Below are 17,976 nucleotides of genomic sequence, written 5' to 3' on the forward strand. Positions count from 1 at the left end.
ACAAACCTCAGCAGCGCTCGGTGCTGCTCATCTCTGCCCACCTCTGATCTGTGTGTGTCCCATTGGTAAGGATGGCAGTGCTCATTAAAACCCGTCGTTAAGTTAATTAGAAGACCCCATAAGGACCCCATAGGACCCCATAAAGAGCCCATAGGACCCCATAAGACCCCATAGGACCCCATAAGGACCCCCCGAGGATGCTCTAAGAGGGGGCTGAGATGAGGTGGGAGGCGGGGCAGCCATTATTAAGCCCCTCCTCTCGGCCACGCGAGTGCCGGTGGGCGCCGTCGCCCAATCAGCTCCTTCCGCCGGCCGTCACACCAGCTTCGCCGCTCTCCTATTGGCTGGCGCAAGGCTGGTGCGAGCAGACGTCACCCAATGAGCTCTCCTCACGCTCACCGAGCCATGGGACGAGCGAGCTGATTGGCGAAGGGGGCGGTGCGGCTCCGCCCATTGGCTGTTAAGCGGGGGGGGTTTGAGGTGGTGGGCGTCGGGAGCGCGCACGGGGAGCGGGAGCGGGAGCGCGCGTGGTGGCGGTGTGACCGTGATGGAGCTGCTAAAGAAATGGCTGGGGCACCCCGAGGACATCTACCACCTGCTGCGCTTCAAGATGGGCGGGTACCGGGCTGTGATGCCTCGTATGGACCCGGTGAGTGCTTATGGGGGGGTCGGTTGCTATGAGCATCACCAGCTTCCTTTCATTGCGCCGGGTTGGGCTTTCCATTGCATCGCATGGGCTGTGAGCAGCGCAATGCTAAGGAGCATCGCGGCTCTTTGGGACGGCACGCAGCCGCGGTGCTTTGCAGCAGCTTCCTGCTTCTGGCTGTGCGTGCATCATAGCTCCTAGGAGCATTGCATAGCCGGGGTTGCTTTGCCTGTATTATAGCTCCTAAGAGCATTGCATAGCCGGAGTGCTTTGCATGTATCATAACTGCAAGGAGCATCGCACAGCTGGGATGCTCTGCCTGTATCACAGCTGCTGTGAGCATTGTATAGCCGGGATGCTTTGTATGTATCATAGCTCCTAGGAGCATTGTATAGTCGGGATGCTCTGCATGTATCACATCTGCTGGGAGCATCTCACAACTGGGATGCTCTGCATGTATCATAGCTCCTAGGAGCATTACATAGCCGGGGTTGCTTTGCCTGTATTATAGCTCCTAAGAGCATTGCATAGCCGGGGTGCTTTGCATGCATTACATCTGCTGGGAGCATCGCACAGCTGGGATGCTCTGCATGTATCACAGTTCATAGGAGCATTGTATAGCCGGGATGCTTTGCATGTATCATAGCTCCTAGGAGCATCGTACAGCCGGGTTGTTTTTCATGCATTACATCTGCTGAGAGCATTGTATAGCCGGGATGCTTTGTATGTATCATAGCTCCTAGGAGCATTGCATAGCTAGGGTGCTTTGCATGTATCACAGCTCCTAGGAGCATCGCACAGCAGCGGGATGCTCTCCATGTATCACATCTGCTGTGAGCATTGTATAGCCGGGATGCTCTGCATGTATCACAGCCGCTGAGAGCACCCCACAGCCGGGCTGCCCTTCAGCAGCACCCCATGCTCTGTATCAGCCCTGACACTCGGGTACCCCGCACCGCTTTTTGCACCGTGCCGCTTCCCCCTGCTCCCCGTGCTCCCGGTACATCGCATTACCCGCATGGCAGTGCTGGCAGGGGGCGCGCCGCTCTTAGGGGGCCGGTCTCGGGGCGGAGCCCCCTCCCTTAGCCAGCCCCCATACCCCACCCCCCCGTTGTGCCCATGGCGGCCAGCAGCAAAGCCAGGGCTCTGCTGAAGCGCACGTTGGCTCTGTCCCCCCCTCGGGGCGCACCCCGCACGGCGCTGGGGAGGCTGCGGGGCGGAGGACGGAGGGGACAACGCAGCTCTGCCGCCTTCCCCGGGCTCCCCCCGGCCGTTCGCCTTCAGCCCCCCGCCTTATACCCCCCGTTGTGCCCGCAGGACTCGCTGGGACTCGGACTCCGTACCTGTTATCGCTACCTCAATCAGACCAGCCGTAGCTTCGCCGCCGTTATCCAGGCTCTGGATGGAGAGCTGCGGTGAGTGGGGTTGGGGGGTGGTCGAGGGGGGACTGCAGTGCTCCCGTGCACTGGGGTTGTGATAGTAGGAGGGCTCTATGCAGTGTCCCCAGGCTCTTTGGCGGCGTGGCTGAGCAGATCTGGGTGTCCGTAGTATTTGCATGCATTTGGGGTGTTTGGGATAGCAGCAAGTTTGGATCATGTAATAGTGCTGGGGGTGTTGAGATAGCTGTGGAGTTTGTACAGTGTCCCCATAATGCTGTGGCTGCTTGATTTGTATGGCAGGAGGTGGCTATGCAATATCCCCAGGCATCAGGGCTCCATGTTTGAGCTGCTTTAGGCTCTGTGCAATGGCCCTGAATACTGGGGGTGCACGGTTGGGCTGAGCAGGGGGTGTGGAGTCCATGCATTGCCACCAGGTGTTCATGCTGATGGCCAGGGGTGTCCATGTACGTGTCTTATATACCAGCACTAGTTGGCTGTATTGGGTGGGAGGTGTCCATGCTACGCTGGGCCACTGGGAAGTGCTCTACCACATTGAGCAAAGCTTTCCAGGAGGTGCTCAGCTCTGCCCTACTACGTGCAGCAAAGCATGCACGTTATCCCAGCAGAGCTGCTCAAGCACGATGCCTCCATTCTGCTCCCTATCAGCTCCTGTGTTCCTCAGCCCGAGCATTGCAAGCTGTCAGCCAGCAGATGGTTAAATGCAGCACTTGGGCAGCGTGTTGTTTGTGACACCCTGGGAATGTGTGTCCTGGCAGCTTCAGAGCTGCCTTTGGGTGCCTGGCTGGGAGGGGTGGAGAGGCACAGGGGGAAACAGCCAACAAAACATGGGGCTGAACCTTGCAGGAAGGGGTGTGTGGGATCAGCTGCCTCCAAAGCTTCATCTGAAGCTGCCACAGAGGTTTGCTTTGTGCTCACTTTTGCTTTACAAGTTTTGATAACCTGTGCAGCAAATCTTCACGTGGTAATATTAACAGATGATGCAAGACTCAGCTTGCCTTGAGATTTTTGTGCTCACACTTTCCCTATTTCCTTATATTCTTAGCAAAATGGCTCTTCTCAATACAGATCTTTTTAATCCCAAGCCAGGTTAGTAGTTAAACCTAGAGGTTGCTGTAGGTTTCACTCTGTGCTTGCAGCCGTGCAGCTTTGCACATTGCCAGCCCTAACACTGGGCTGTCTGTGGGTTTCCCAACCCTGGGCTGGTATTTTGGCCACTGCCCTGTAGTTATATCCAGCATTTGTGAAGTGTCTGCAGGCTGCTTTGCAGGAAGGCAATGAAACCCAGCGGTTTGGCTCAGGTTGCATGGAAAGCAGAGCCAGGAGCTGAACTTCTATTTCTCCTTGCTTGCTCTGTCTGCTAATACAGGCATTAAGATAACAAGCAATAACACATCTTGCAACCTGTAGCAATCCCTGCATGAAGGTTGCATATACCTGGCAGCAACATCTTTAGGATGGCAGGTGTGGAGTTTCTGAGCCCTCAGGACAAGGAGATTTCATGATCCCAATAAGCTGCAACACAAGGATTAAGGAGCAGGAAGACAAGATAACAGTGGGAGACCTCGTCTGGGGATGGCAGAGCTGCAGCTAGGGCAGAAATGGAGAAGCAGAGTCACGTTACCGTGGAGCTGAATTCAACACCTGGAAGAAGCTGAGGATGCTATAATTCTATAGGCTGGGATGAGGAAGAGGGATTGAATACTTAAGTGCAGTATGTGATGGATGCAGGTCGTGTTCCAAGTGCCATTCAGCTCATGCTACATCCCAGGTTGCACTTTGTTAAATAGCTGTTAATTAAGGGGGGAAAAAAGGCCAAATTTAACGGTGTTTACCTCCAAGATTTGCGCATTGTCCCTGCCTGTTGCCTTTTGTCATCCCAGGAGAGCCATGCTTTCACCTAGTAATGAGTACTTAAGCAATCCCAGCTCATTTCCATTTGTCAACCAATTAATGACTGCATCCCCCCCCCCTTTGGAAACTCACTGCGCTCATTAAGAGCTGAGGGATTATTTTACATGCATCCAGTGTTTCTCATTGTCTGTGCTTCCCTTTACAGCAGTACTCTTTCTGGTATGGAGCACCTCTTCTGTGAGGAAAGGTTGAGGGAGCTGGGCTTGTTTAGCTTGGAGAAGAGAAGGTTGTGGGGAGACCTCATTGTGGCCTTCCAGTACTTGAAGGGAGCATATAAATAGGAGGGGGAATGGCTGTTTGTGAGGGTGGACAGTGATAGGACAAGGGGGAATGGTTTGAAACTCGAGACAGGGAGGGTTTAGGTTGGATCTGAGGAGGACAGTTTTTCCCCCAGAGGGTTGGTGACGCACTGACAGGTTGCCCAGAGGCTGCTTGGATGCCCATCCCTGCAGAGGCATTCAAGGCAGGCTGGATGTGGCTCTGGCGCTGGGCTGCTGGTTGTGAAACCTCTGACACTAGCAGGGGTTGGAGCTGATGATCATTGTGCTCCTTTTCAACCCAAGCCATTCTATGATTCTATGAAGCCATGTTTTTCAACTTTAATCTGCTCTTACTGCCCTGAGATTGAGCAGCCCATTCTAAGGCATTTTATCCTTACCTTCTCGATTGGCCCAAGATTAAGCACTTGTCCTTGCATCAGTGCTGGAGGTGATTGCTTTTTCTCTCCCCGCAGGCATGCTGTCTGTATATTCTACTTAGTTCTCCGTGCCCTGGACACCATAGAGGATGACATGACCATCAGCTTGGATGTCAAAGTCCCGATGCTGATTGAGTTTCACTCTTATCTCTATCAACCGGAATGGAAATACATGGAGAGCAAGGAGAAGCACCGGCAGGTGCTGGAGGACTTCCCAACAGTAAGACACTCACCACCTCCTTCAGTTGCTTGGGTTGCCTCATGTGCTGTCATCTCCATGTTACATGTGGTTCTATAGCTCTTAGGGAGGAGGAGACAGGCAGCAGGAAGTTTTTTCACGCAGAGGGTGGGCTGACCGCACTGGAACAGTTGCACAAGGAGGTGTGGATGCCCCATCCCTGCAGGCATTCAAGGCCAGCTGGATGGTCGGCCTTGGGGCACCTGGGCCTGCTGTGGGCCCCTGACACAGCAGGGGGTTGGGAGCTGGATGTCTTGTGGTCCTTTTCAACCCAGGCCATTTTATGAACTTCTTTCCTTCCCCATGGTCAGCACAACATGGTGCTCTCTTAAATTAGAAGAAATCTCGTGTGCCAAATGTTGCCCAGTTTGGTCCTGTAACTCCCAGATGATACCAGTCAAGGCCACAGAGCCTTCCCAAAGATCTTGTTGTGTCTGATCTGCTGCCAGAGTTTGTAACGTTGAGATTGAGAACAGACTGAGCCTGTGCTTTGAGGGCCTTGAAACAACTTCTCCTTGTAGGAGTTGGTCCGTAGATCTGTAGCCAGAGATGAGAGCCTGGTAAACAAGTCTTACTCTTGTCTTCTAATGAAAGGTGAACTCTGATGTGTTTTGTTTGTCCTTCACACTGTCTTTATTTCCTCTTGTTTGCACATGATACAGATCTCCATGGAGTTCAGGAACCTGGCAAAGGTCTACCAGGATGTGATCTCTGATATTTGTCACAAAGATGGGCGTTGGATGGCGGAGTTCTTGGAAAAGAAGGTGGATTCTCAGAGTGAGTGGGATCGGGTAAGTCTATGTGGACACACTGAATGATAGCAGGAGTGCAGAGAGTCGGTGACCCACCAGCACCTGGTTTGTGACCAACCCATCCAGCTGTTCTTGTGGCAGCCTACTTGGTGATGAAAGCAGAGTAGCACCAGATGTTGAGGACATCCTTTGGTCAAGAGTTTGCTGAGCGTGAAAGGCTGAGATGGAGCAAGGAGGGCCATGCAAACTAGCAGAAAACATAGTGTGAATTACTTGCTGATCATCACTGTGTGTAACAGGCGGGTGCTATAGGCAGCTCTTTGTAACTGCTCCTTTTTTCTTGCTTTTTTCCCCCTTCCCGGTGCCTCACAGTATTGCCACTACGTTGCTGGGCTGGTGGGGATAGGCCTTTCCCGACTCTTCTCTGCATCAGAGCTAGAAGATCCTATTGTAGGACAGGACACAGAGCTGGCAAACTCTATGGGCCTCTTCTTGCAAAAAACCAACATCATCCGTGACTATTTGGAGGACCAGCTGGAAGGAAGGGAGTTCTGGCCCAGAGAGGTAAGGGGAAACATTGCCTTTGGGTGAGCATGTCTGCTGTGCTTCTCGATATGCTTGTACTGTGCTAGAATAGATCAAAGGTGCTTTTGTTGCTGCTCTGATAGTGAACTGCAGCTTCTCCCTTTAAGAGTTACTCTAGAATTGTCTTGGAAATCCCCGTGGTTGGGATTTTTTTTCCATCGCTGGTAATTTTGTCCTGTCCCTTTATAATCTTTTGTACTTCTGTCCAAGATCTGTTTGTGGGTGTAGCCAATGAGACGCGTGTCTCACAAATGCTCACTATGCAGGGTGCATAGTTTAGAGTGCACTGCTAAAATTATAGCATCTCTTTGTGTCTCTTTAAATCAGAGTTAATGGGAAAGTCTGACAGTCTGCAGGTCTGTCTGATAGAGCATTTTGTGATACCAGCCTGGCATATGAACTGTATTTCTTTGCCCTACTTAGAGAAGACTTGAAGGTCAGGTCACCACCAGCAGCCCAGGCTTGCCCAGAGCCACAATCCAGCCTGGCCTTTGAATGCCTGCAGGGATGGGGGCATCCACAGGCCTCCTTGGCAACCTGTTCCAGTGCGTCAACCACCTGCTGGGGAAAATTTCTCCTAAGATCCAACCTAAAACCTCCCTGTCTCAGTTTCAAACCATTCCCCATCTGTGTGAATGTCCCTATCTATATGAAGGTCACTGCTGTGTTTCCAGAGCCCTTCCTTTAGCCTAGTAAGTCCCAGTCCTTCAAAGGCTATGGTGATTATTGTTCGTTCTCCTGACTTCTTGCATGTTACTGATGTCTCCTTTATGATATGAAATGTACCATCTAACTTCTGAGTCCTTATCTTGGTGTTTAGGTTTGGAGCAGATACACGAAGAAGCTCTCTGACCTTACCAAGCCAGAGAACATAGATATGGCCGTCCAGTGTCCTGATGAGCTTCATCACCAATGCTCTCCGCCACGTCCCTGATGTCCTCACTTACTTGTCTCGCCTGAAAAACCAAAGTGTCTTCAACTTCTGTGCTATCCCCCAGGTAGGTTACTAAGTACAAGTGGTTATTCATCATCTTCAGCCCAGATGATCTGAAGTTGGAGGTGGGAGGGTTATGTAGCATGTCGTAGCCTGCATTATGCTGGTACCTGCCATTTCTGCTGTAGGTGAGATTGTAGCTTCACTCCAGAGTGTTTTGTATTTTGTGTCACCAGGGCCAAGGTTATTACTGGAACAGGTTGCCCAAGGAGGCTGTGGATGCCCCATCCCTGCAGGCATTCAAGGCCAGCTGGATTGTGGCTCCTGGGCAGCTGGGCTGCTGGTTGTGACCCTGCACGTTAGCAGGGTTTGAAACTGGAGAGCACTGCTGTCTTTTACCCCCCCAGGCCATTCTATGACTGTCGATCTTCTTTTGTGATCTCTTGTAATGCGTGCTCTTTGTGTTTCTCCTTAGGTGATGGCTATTGCCACTCTTGCTGCCTGCTATAACAACAAGCAGGTATTCAGAGGGGTAGTGAAGATCCGGAAGGGACAAGCTGTCACACTATACCGATGGATGCCACAAACATGCAATCTGTCAAAGCCATCATGTACCAGTATGTGGAAGAGGTAGGTTGAACAGCTTGCTTGGAGTCATTTCTGGCTATAATGTTCTTGTTCTATGGAATTGGCTGTCCCTTGCAGACCCATGAATCTAAGTTAGTGCAGGGCACCTGACATAGTTTTTGCATGGACCAAACTGGCTGCTTACTCCTTTACATCGCCTTGCTCTATGCCTGTGCAAAGAGATGAAGGCCAACATCTTGTCTTCATTCTGATTGAGACCAAGATGAGTCAGCTTTCCGAGCACCAGAGCTTCCCATCTGACCAGGCGAGAGACGTTCAGCGAGCCACCTTTTCTTCATAACACAGGTTGCATCATCTCCCCAGAGACAGCTCTGCAGCTGGTGCTCTTGTTTTCACCGTGTCCATAGTTGCAGCTAATGTGGTGCAGTTTGTGTTTGCACTTCCTGGCCAGCATTAGCTAAGGCATGGCTCTTTGCAGGTATTTTAAAGCAGCGGGACTCGTGGCTTCAGGGTACAGTGTGTGTTAAAAGTTGACAGGGAGAACAGCCATGTGATGGATTTGATGGGGTTCTGGTGGTCTAGATTCATGAGGGTCTTTATAGGAAGACGTTACGCATCAGGGAGACCCCAAACCATGAGCTGTTAGAGCTCCCTTTTAAGACAGGCCAACCCCAAGACCATGGCATTTTCCAGTTGAGGTGACTGTTTGAGCTGCTGATCACCCTGGGGTGTCCTTGCTGGTTTGGGCTGAGCTGCAGCCCAGCAGCAGTGAGCGAGGCTTGCTGGGCCAGAGTTGCTTGCCCCAGAGCACCGCTTTGTGGCTGATGTTTGTGTCAGAGGCCTGGTAGTCCATCTCCCATCATGGGGTGCCCTCAAGAGGCTGCCTGGCTTAATGCACTTCTCAAGGGAAATGGGCTTTGGCCCCGTGCAGCAGCTGAGCCATTCACTATGAGGTTATTCTTGAGGACATGATGCTTGTGACCCCTCTTGCACACAGAAAACCCATTTATCTCCTCAACCGTGTATATAAACCACGTTCCCTCTTTCCCCCTCCCCAGATCTACCAGAAGATCCCCAGCACAGACCCTTCTTCCAACAAGACGCAGCAGATCATCGCCTCCATCCGTGCCATGAGCCTGCCCAGCGGCCCCATGGCCTCCCGCCATCACTATTCCCCCATCTACCTGTCCTGTGCCATGCTCCTGGCTGCCCTGAGCTGGCAGTACCTCAGCACCGTCTCCAAGGCCGCTGAAGAGTACGTCCAGGCGGGTGAGAACTGAAGAAAGCGGGTGGGTGGTGGGAGTGAGAAGGTCAGCAGATGGGTAGCAAAGGCTCCTTGTCCCCTGGTGGTGGGGATGGCCGGGTGCCACCGTGTCCACGGGCAGTGATGAGGATGGGATGCTGGTGGGTTGGAGCACCAGGGTGATGGCGTGGCATCATCAGACCCTGCTCGTCCCCTCTCCTTTTGTCTGCACAGATGACTGCAAATGCCAGTTGGAGTCTTAACTGTTTGGGGTTGAATTTGTTTTCCTCCTCTCCTGTTGGGCAGTTCACCTGATTATCATTATTCTTGTTTTGGTTAGGATGGTTTTAAATAGAAATTCCATTTGCCTCTTTTCTTGCTTGAGATTTGAGACCCCTTTTCCAGCTCCGAACTGGGATGGCAGCCTTTGGGTTTTGCCTCCCTTACATAACCCCTTCCCCATCATTTCAACACTGGAAGCGTATGGAGTGCTCTGGCTTCAGCAAGGAGGGACAAGTCAAGTCTTAGCTAAGGGAAAGGTCTGGCCACCAACCCAGGCTGGGTGAAATCCTGCAGCCTGGAAATGGACAGGAGCAATCTTCACTTTTCTGTTGTACTGGAAGAGGCTGCTAGGCTTGAAACAAGCCCTTTTCTTGTTATGTAAAGTACGTTGCAGGTGTTAACGTGCATCCTGCTGAAAGCCATCTATTGCATCTCCTTGGAGCACTGCACTGTGGAGGTGGAGAGCTTTGTATTTTAGCAGCTGAGGGGTGGTGAAAGGGAAGGGGAAGGAGGTGCTGCCTACCCCCCTGCTGCTAAGTCTGGTCTCTGCACTTCTTCAGCACAAGGGGATGGGTGGGATGGGCAGGTTTCCCCACTTGGCTGCAGCTGGGGATGCTGAGGGTTCAGCTGACACATGAACTGGAAGAGTTCTCTGCTGCTGCTCCTTTGAAAACACATCAGCCTGGACTTCATGTGGGCCATGTTTCTAATGCCAACAACCATGGCTGGGAAGAAGAGACAACGATTTCAAGTCCCATTTTGCTGGGGTTTAATTGTTTTCAGTGTCCTTAATCCTCCACTGCTGCTTTGTGTGATGGGGGGGACAGCCTGGTACAGGACAGAGCAAAACCTACCAGGTAGTTCAGTGGCCTTTGCAAGGCCAAGCCCGTGTGGCCAGACTGTTACATGGAGGGAGGACCCCCCTACTCCACAAGGACTGATGTAGATAGTTTGAAGCTGTTGTTCAAAAGAACTTGTGGTAGCTCCCTTTGTGCAGCTTCCTGTCTTGTTGAAATTAAAAGTTTTCTTTGGAAAGAAAAAACGTGTTTCAAGCTGGTTATTTCTCGTATTGGGGTAGTAGTTCTTTGCTATGCCACAAGTTGTAGCCCTCAGCTCAGCTGAGTGTGGATGCTTCCTAACTCACACTGTGTTTCCTCAGTGTTGAGGCTGGAAGTGTCCTGTTGGATGCAGCCACCCTGGCCAAAGCACAGAGCAATCTGCACTCACATGAAGACATATATCAAAGGGTCACACTTGGCTTCCAGGACAGCAAAGCAATGAGAAGAATCATAGAAGGGCCTGGGTTGAAAAGGGCCATAATGATAAAGTTTCAACCCCCCACCACACTATGTGTAGTTTGATGCTGTTTTAGCCCATGAAGCAGAAGCGACCACAAAGTGTTGGAGAAATCATTTATTGGCACAGTCGTTTCATTCAGACACACCAAAGTTCTGTTTGAGTAAGCAGAGATACGGGGCTATTTTACAGTACGAGGGGAGAGGTTGCTTCACTCACTGTCAGCCCTGTGGCATTAGCTCAGCAATATACTCTGTGCTTCAAGAGGGAATACAAAGCTCTTTCATTACATTAGCATTGGCAGATCACACGATTCCTCCTACACTTATTACACCTCCCACCCCCCCAAGTAAAAAAAAAAACCCTATAAGGTTATTTCTTCCTTGACACCTGTGGCTCAAAGAAAGCTTTAGTGGTGCGCAAATTAGCAAGATACCTGCAGGCATCTGCATCAGCTCCCTGCAGCAGGGTTGGGGAACACCCCTTGTTTGCACCCAACATTCAGCATCTGCAGTCCCAAAGCACCACACTGACTTGCTAAAAGCAGCACCCCTGCCAAGGCACGACCCAAAGCACAACCGAGCTGCCTTGGATAGAAGCAGCTCTTCCTTCCCAGCACGCTCCCAAGTGCTGCAGGACATTTGATCAGAGGCTCGTGGAGCTCAGGCCAGGCCTTTCCCTATAATTAATAACCCCAGACTACAGCAGGAAGGAGGAAAAAAAAAAGAGTTAAGAAAGGAGTGGTTTAAAAAGCAGCCAAAATAATGGAGCAGTGCACAAAAGGATTTATCAAAGGCAGGAGGGGCTCTGTGCAGCTCCAGCCAGAGCCAGCCCCACATCAGGTTCTTCAGTTTCTTCTCATTACAAAGCCCAAACCTACCCAGCAAGGCACAGGCACTCTTGCACACCCTGCTCCTATTGGGTACCAACAGCCGGACCAGCCCAGCCACAGGTGCACAAGCCATGCATGGATGCAGCCTGCATGTCCTACCTCTGCTGCCCCACCAAGTTCCTATTCCCAGCACAATGCTTCCCACCTACCAGTAATACAACTAGACTGGAAGGGCTCTGAGTTACCCAAAAACTACAGCACATAGGGCCAGAGAGCCCTCCAGGGAATGCCCTCATGCTGTGACCCACCAGGGCTTGCAGACAGCAGCTCACACCAATAAGGGTCCTGCCACCTCCAGCTCCACCGTACAACTAAAACCAGAACGAAATAAAAAGATAAAAAGCTTTTAATTAAAAGAACCTCAACTATAGTCTCTTAAGAGTGGGGGGGGAGGGGGCTCTGCGCCCAACCCGCTATCAGTTAAAAGCATCAGGGGACTTGGGATTATTTGTGTGGTGTGATCAACTCATCAGCAGTGATGCGGGAGGATGGTTACACCCTGGTCCAGTATTGTTCCGTCCTGGGGACGCCAGCCACGATCTCGGACTCAATGCCACAGTGGTCCTCTCCACGAAGGATCTTGAAGAAGCCTGGAAGGATAACATGAAGAGAAGTCACCTCCCTCTATACCAAACACCCAAGGAGACCCTCCAGCACTAACAGCTCCGTGCTCCTCACCGTTATCCCCCCAGTCGGTGTTCCAGGAGTTGGCAGCCAACCAGTACGGGGTCCCATTGTCGACTCCCCAGCCCAGGATCCGGATGGCGTGGCCTCCAACCTGCTCCCCTGACACATGCTGGTACACCCCTGCAAGGCAACACGTCAATGGCCTTCTGCTGTACAGCACCTATGGATTCTACGCAAAACCCCACAGACCAGCTGAGAACGTGGGGTTATTTTGTTAAATGCACTCAAACCCAAAGCTTAAAATGGAACAAGGGAGAGTTTGGAAACACTGACACAGGTTGCCCAGTGAGGTGGTGGAGCCCCATCCCTACAGACAGCCACGGTCAGGCTGGATGGGCTCTGAGCACTGATGGAGCTGTGGGTGTCCCTGTTCAGTGCAGGCAGTGGGACAGATGGCCCTGAAGGGTCCCTTGTAACTCCAGCAGTTCTACTGTGAACTTGAGAACTCCTTTCAGACTTGCAAAAGAGCCACACAGATGCAGCAGGCAAAGCCTTGGTGCTGATGCTCACCAGATTTGTACATCAAGAAGTCCTCATAGACAATAAAGGCTCCTTCCACTGGGCCATTCTTGTAGATCTCAGCCATGATTTCCTTCTCACTGCGAGGGACACCGTATGATGTGATGCCTAGCAAGGTAAAAGAAGTCCTACTATCAGCACAGCACAAAAGAGCCCAGCAGACCTTAGGATAGCTGCACCGTGACTCAATGAGCTCATGCCAAGATGGTTTTTCCTACTCTGGAGACCATCACACAACCCAGCAGGGAAAGTGGGCTCCAACACATTTCCAGAAGGAACCATTTAACTCCAAGTCCTACTTCTGTACCTCGTGTACAGAACCAACACCAGCTCCTCCATCTCAATTAATACCAACTACATCTGATAGGCTTATCTGTGACCCAAGAACCAACCATCCTGAGGGTCTGAGTTCCTGAGCAGCATTGGAGGCCACATCCCTTACCGTAGTGCTTGTCCTCCTTGTAGGAAGGTGAGTAGCCAGGTTCGCAGTGCCGGCTGCACCTGGGGGTTTCTCCTCCCTCCCCAGTGCAGGGCGGCCGGGAGCCATTGACGTGGTGCTCACAGGGTGGGATGGTGTAGGGCCGGCAGCCTGGTAAGGGCAGAGATGCCATTAACTGACTGTCCCCCAATGCCCCCATTCCCAACAGCAAGAACCAGATGGGCCCAAGGCTCAGCCCTGAAGGAAGGAGCAGCTGCTAGGATGCAGACCAGCATGCCCCCAAGGACACAATCCTATAAGCAAGCAGAGATGCTCCTCTTTGCTTTCACCAGTGAATACATCAGGACTTACCCACATGGGAGTCGTAGAGACCCCCGGACACAAGGCCCCTCTCTGTCCAGTACCTCCATGCACCAGAGGGGTATCCACCATTGCACCTGCAGAAAGAGGCAGCAGTATGAACTCCAGCCTGCTCAGAGCCAAAGCCATTCCCTTCCAAGGGAGGAACTGAGCCAGTCTGGGACAAATAGAGGGAAACATTCTGCACATCAATCATTTAAAGGCTAACAGCAAGAAGCTAAGAGAACCTATGTCTAAGGCTGCAGTGCCTGGAGCCTCCTTGCCATCTCCCTAATCACCTTCTGCCACCATTGCTTGATAAACCTGTCTCCCAGCCCTGCTCCCAGAGAACACAAAAAGCCACAGATGAAGGGCTAGTGCCTGAAAACTAAGCCTTTGTGGTTAGTAGAATATCCTTTGGCCAGCTAACATGATATGCTTGCCCTCTCTACATAAGGTGATCAGGGATGGGGCAAGACAAGATGCATCAATATCAGGCACCTCTGGGTTGTGTCCCTGCTCCTCCCACCCACCCTTGAAGCAAACAAGTGCCAGGAACAGCTCACCCCATGCCGCACTCGAAGCCACAGCACGACAGCAAGTCCTCTGCCGACACCTCCACGCTCACCTTGGCATTGGTGTGAACACAGATTCTATCTGAAATGGCTTCCACAGCACCAAAAGCCTGTGGGCAGCCCCCAAAAGACAAGGGAAGGCCATTAGAGCCATCCATGAGAAGAGAAACCAAACTCTATACCAGCATGACCCGAAGCCATCATGTCCTTACCCAGCAAGAGCCACAGGAGCCCTGGTCTCTGATCTCGCTGATGGTGGGACAGTTGGGCCACTGCTTCCTTGAGTCAAAGGTATCCGGCAAATCCATATCCGCAGCAAAATCTACCCTGCAAAGGAGATAGAAGGAAGGCTTGTTACGGCCTCTGAAGGTGACCTGGAGGAGGAGTGCTCTTATTATTTGCCTACTTAAGGAGAACAAACACTTCTGAAGTCTTCAGGTCGGGTCAGCAGCTCCTCCAGTGCTTTGAGTTTCAAGGATTACAACTTTACATGGTCACTCAAGTAGCTGGCAGGACGCACCCACATCACACAGGGTGGTGATGCAATGGAACAGGTCACCCAAGGAGGCTGTGGATGCCCCATCCCTGCAGGCATTCAAGGCCAGGCTGGATGTGGCTCTGAGCAGCCTGGGCTGCTGGTTGGCAACCCTGCTTATAGCAGGGGGGTTGAAATTAGATGGTCATTATGGTTCTTTTCAACCCAGGCCATTCTAGGATTCTATGAAGGGCTGTAATGACCTCAGTGCCAGGAAAGCTTATGGAGCAGATCATCTTGAGTGAGACCATATGGAAAAGACCCTCCCCAACCCCTACGGAGACTCCAGGAGCACCCACAGCAGCTCCTGCAAGGCTGCCCACACCCCCTCCCATCACTCACCTTTCAGGGAGCTTGGGCCCACCCAGGAAGGTGCCACAGAGCTTCTTCACATAGCTCATATCAGTGTTGTGGAAGTTGTGCCCTGCCTGGACAGAGACACAGTCACCGTGATGAGACTCCCAGCTCACATCTCAACCCAGGTTGTCCCTCAATGCACCCCCACCAAGCCCACACCAGCACTCACCTTCCAGGTGGTGTTGAGCTTGTTTATGTGGTTGACCAGGTCACTGGAGAGGGGTGGGTAGTAAGGAATGCTGCGGGCATTGGCGAAGGCCACCAGGACACACAGGATGGACACGGACGGCCACATCTTGGCTGCTGAATGGGACACTGCACCTGCAACCAGATTTGGGTACGGTTGAGAGATGTCCCCACCTGAGCTCTGGTTGACAGAGCACCATGTGGGAGGAAAGGTCAGGAAGGACACAGAAGCACAGTAATAACTCCCTCCCTGCTGCTCAGAAGCGATCAGACACTGCAACCCTGCAGGATTAACAGCAGCAGGAAAGTCCCTTCTGAAGCAGATCCAAGGGATTGAACTTAGAGGGTATTAGAAGCCACAAACTCACTGGAACATCCTCCAGTCAGATGGGACCCACAGGGATCACTGAGCCCAACCTCTGTCCCCACACAGCATCCCCAAACTCCATCCCTATGGCTGAGCGTGGTGTCCCATCACTCCATGCCCTTTATCCCCCACTTTTCCCTCTTGCAAGCCCAGGTTTAAGCCCTGCTGGCCCAACAGGCCAAAGCAGCCCTGCAGCTGCAAGAAGAGATAAGGACACACACACACAGCCCCATGCAAGCCGCCTCCACCCACTTGCAGCCAAGTTCAGCCCTTCCAGAGAAGCAAGCCCAGCAGGAGTGCCCTACTTTCCACCAGCAGCAAACCCAGATGGCTGCAGCCAACTGCATAAAGGAGCTCTTTGCTTTATTTCATTTCCCCACTATTTATTGACTCTTCCCCCCCAACCTCTCGATACTTCCAGCAACATTGCATGGCTCACACGATCAGCTTGAAAAGGACCTCACAGATCATTTAGTTTCAAGCCCCCCCTGCCATGGGCAGAGCTGCCAGCCATTAGACCAAGCTGCCAGCAAGGTCCTCCCACCCCAAATATCACTTCTATAACACATTTGCTCACATAGAGGTTTCTCCCATGCCAGAGGATGGGCCCCTGCTGCAGGGCTATAAATACCCCCCCTCCTCCACCCTCCCAGCAGCCAAGCTTGGATTTCCTGGAGCAGAACACAGACAGGAGCAGCCACCTGATCCCTGTCTGTTTGCATCAGGGTGCTCACAAATATGACCGTGACGGACAACCCAGACCAGCCAAACCGAAAGGAGACACCGCTCTTTTCCAGGCACTTTTCCCCTTTGAGCAGCGCTTGCATTTCATGCAGCACAGTTTGCTTATACCCCGAAACGTGGCTCACAGCCAGCAGCAGCCAAATCTCCCCACAGCAACCTCCAGAGTCACTGCAGCAAGCAAAGCAGCTCCTCCCCAACCTGCAGCAAGCTTTGCTTGCAGGGATATGGGATGGGGGGGGTTTGGTGCTCCCAGCTGGATGAGGCCGAGCACCCCGTGACTCCATGCAGGGTTGGGGTAAAGATGGAAGGGGAAAGCCCAGCTCTCATGTGATTCCTCCCTCCCCGCCCCCATGGATTTAGCAATAGGGCCCCGTGCAGCAGCACATCTATCTATAGAAGAGCCCAGGATGCATTTCCGCCTGGGGGAAGTCACGTGAAGCTCTGCCACCATATCTCTGTGCCCGCAGATAAGGCCGAAGAGCACAACAGTTCAACAGCTCCCCAGCAGTGCTATCATGCACCATTCTCACCCCCTTCCACCCCATGGAGCTGTGCAGCCATTTCAGATGCTGAGAGCAGCACTAACAGCAAACTGGCATCAGCCACAGCACCTACAGAAACCCACTCTTTGTGGGTTGTCTGTGCATACAGCCTGATATCACCCTAAGCAGCTGCAGCAGTGAGATCTGCCTGCAAGGAGGCATCGCCTCTCTCCATCCCTGCTGAAGTCAGAGGTTCCCTGCCCTCCTCTCACAGCCAGACCTATGAACACACAGACAGAGATGCTCAGCCTCCTCCCATTGCAGTTGTCTATGCAGCAGCAGCTGAGCAAAGCTTTCCACTGCAAACCCCACCGCAGAGGTCGTCCCCCTGTCAGCCCAGCTCAGCACAACACTCATTTCCCTGCTCTCCCTGCACAGGCGGAAAAGAAACCACACCAAAATAAGCAGAGCAGCTCACATGACCCACTCTCAGGCTGGGAGATAAGGCAGAGCACTGAAGCACACTCAGTGTAAGGCCCAGAGCCCTCTAGGCATGCAGGGATGCACACCCATCCCAAAGCGTCTATGGGAGATAACATCTAACCCATCACCAACCCCTCCAGGGCACCCAAGTCATGTGTCCTCCTCCTGCAGGAGCCTTTGGCCCCAGAAAGGAGCTTTGTCCTTTGTTCTGGCTCCAGTGTTTGTGTATGACTGAGCCACAAGGCAGCGTGCAAGCAGTGAGCAAGTCCAGCTGGCCAACCAGCCTGGCTTGTTGGCTGGGGACACGCACCAAAACCCATTCCTTGCCAGGAAAGCCTGAAGAAATATAGCAAAAAGAAGGTTCACGGTGCTCATGTTTGGTGCAGGCTCTGAACCCTGATGGAGCTGTGGGTGTTCACTGCAGGGGAACTGCACCAGAAGGTCTTTAAAAATCCCCTCCAACACAGGCAACCCTATGACGCAATGCTCATGTAGAGAGCTGCTCCCAGATGCAGCCACACTGATTTCTCTCTTCCTTTTCCTATAAACTATACCGCCCAAGCACTGCCCAGGCTCCTCACCCTAAAACCACCAGCCCCAAGCTGAAGGGTGAATGCTGCAGTGCTGTGCTGCACCATGGGGAGCATCCAGGAGGGAGAACCAAGGGGGGGGGGATGAGCATCATGGATGGGGCTGGGGGTTGAGCACCATGGATGGGGCTGGGGGTGAGCACCATGGATGGGGCTGGGGGTGAGCACCATGGATGGGGCTGGGGGTGAGCACCATGGATGGGGCTGGG

General features: G+C 52.5%; 2 protein-coding genes across 2 annotated transcripts in view; one reads left to right on the forward strand and one right to left on the reverse strand.

The window, feature by feature from the left end:
- The first annotated feature begins 475 nt into the window (after positions 1-475).
- On the forward strand, positions 476-10,318 carry FDFT1 (farnesyl-diphosphate farnesyltransferase 1). Its single transcript, XM_015859785.1, is given in 10 exon segments — positions 476-649; positions 1,964-2,061; positions 4,691-4,874; positions 5,555-5,683; positions 6,017-6,208; positions 7,050-7,133; positions 7,135-7,227; positions 7,639-7,734; positions 7,737-7,793; positions 8,810-10,318. Coding segments are annotated over 10 exon segments (1,257 nt in total). The 5' UTR covers positions 476-547; the 3' UTR covers positions 9,032-10,318.
- Positions 10,319-10,674: 356 nt separating this feature from the next.
- CTSB (cathepsin B) overlaps positions 10,675-17,976 on the reverse strand; it is a 7,764-nt gene continuing 462 nt past the window's right edge. Inside the window, exons 2-10 of the mRNA XM_015859826.1 lie at positions 15,085-15,236; positions 14,901-14,986; positions 14,236-14,350; positions 14,015-14,133; positions 13,461-13,546; positions 13,113-13,259; positions 12,662-12,778; positions 12,143-12,271; positions 10,675-12,054 (exon numbers count right to left, since the gene is read on the reverse strand). Coding sequence (XP_015715312.1) covers positions 11,957-12,054; positions 12,143-12,271; positions 12,662-12,778; positions 13,113-13,259; positions 13,461-13,546; positions 14,015-14,133; positions 14,236-14,350; positions 14,901-14,986; positions 15,085-15,210 — 1,023 coding nt within the window. The 5' untranslated portion in view covers positions 15,211-15,236 and the 3' untranslated portion in view covers positions 10,675-11,956. The remainder of the gene's footprint in view (positions 12,055-12,142; positions 12,272-12,661; positions 12,779-13,112; positions 13,260-13,460; positions 13,547-14,014; positions 14,134-14,235; positions 14,351-14,900; positions 14,987-15,084; positions 15,237-17,976) is intronic.

This window comes from Coturnix japonica, chromosome 3 (assembly GCF_001577835.2).
Source record: "Coturnix japonica isolate 7356 chromosome 3, Coturnix japonica 2.1, whole genome shotgun sequence".
NCBI lineage: Eukaryota > Metazoa > Chordata > Aves > Galliformes > Phasianidae > Coturnix > Coturnix japonica.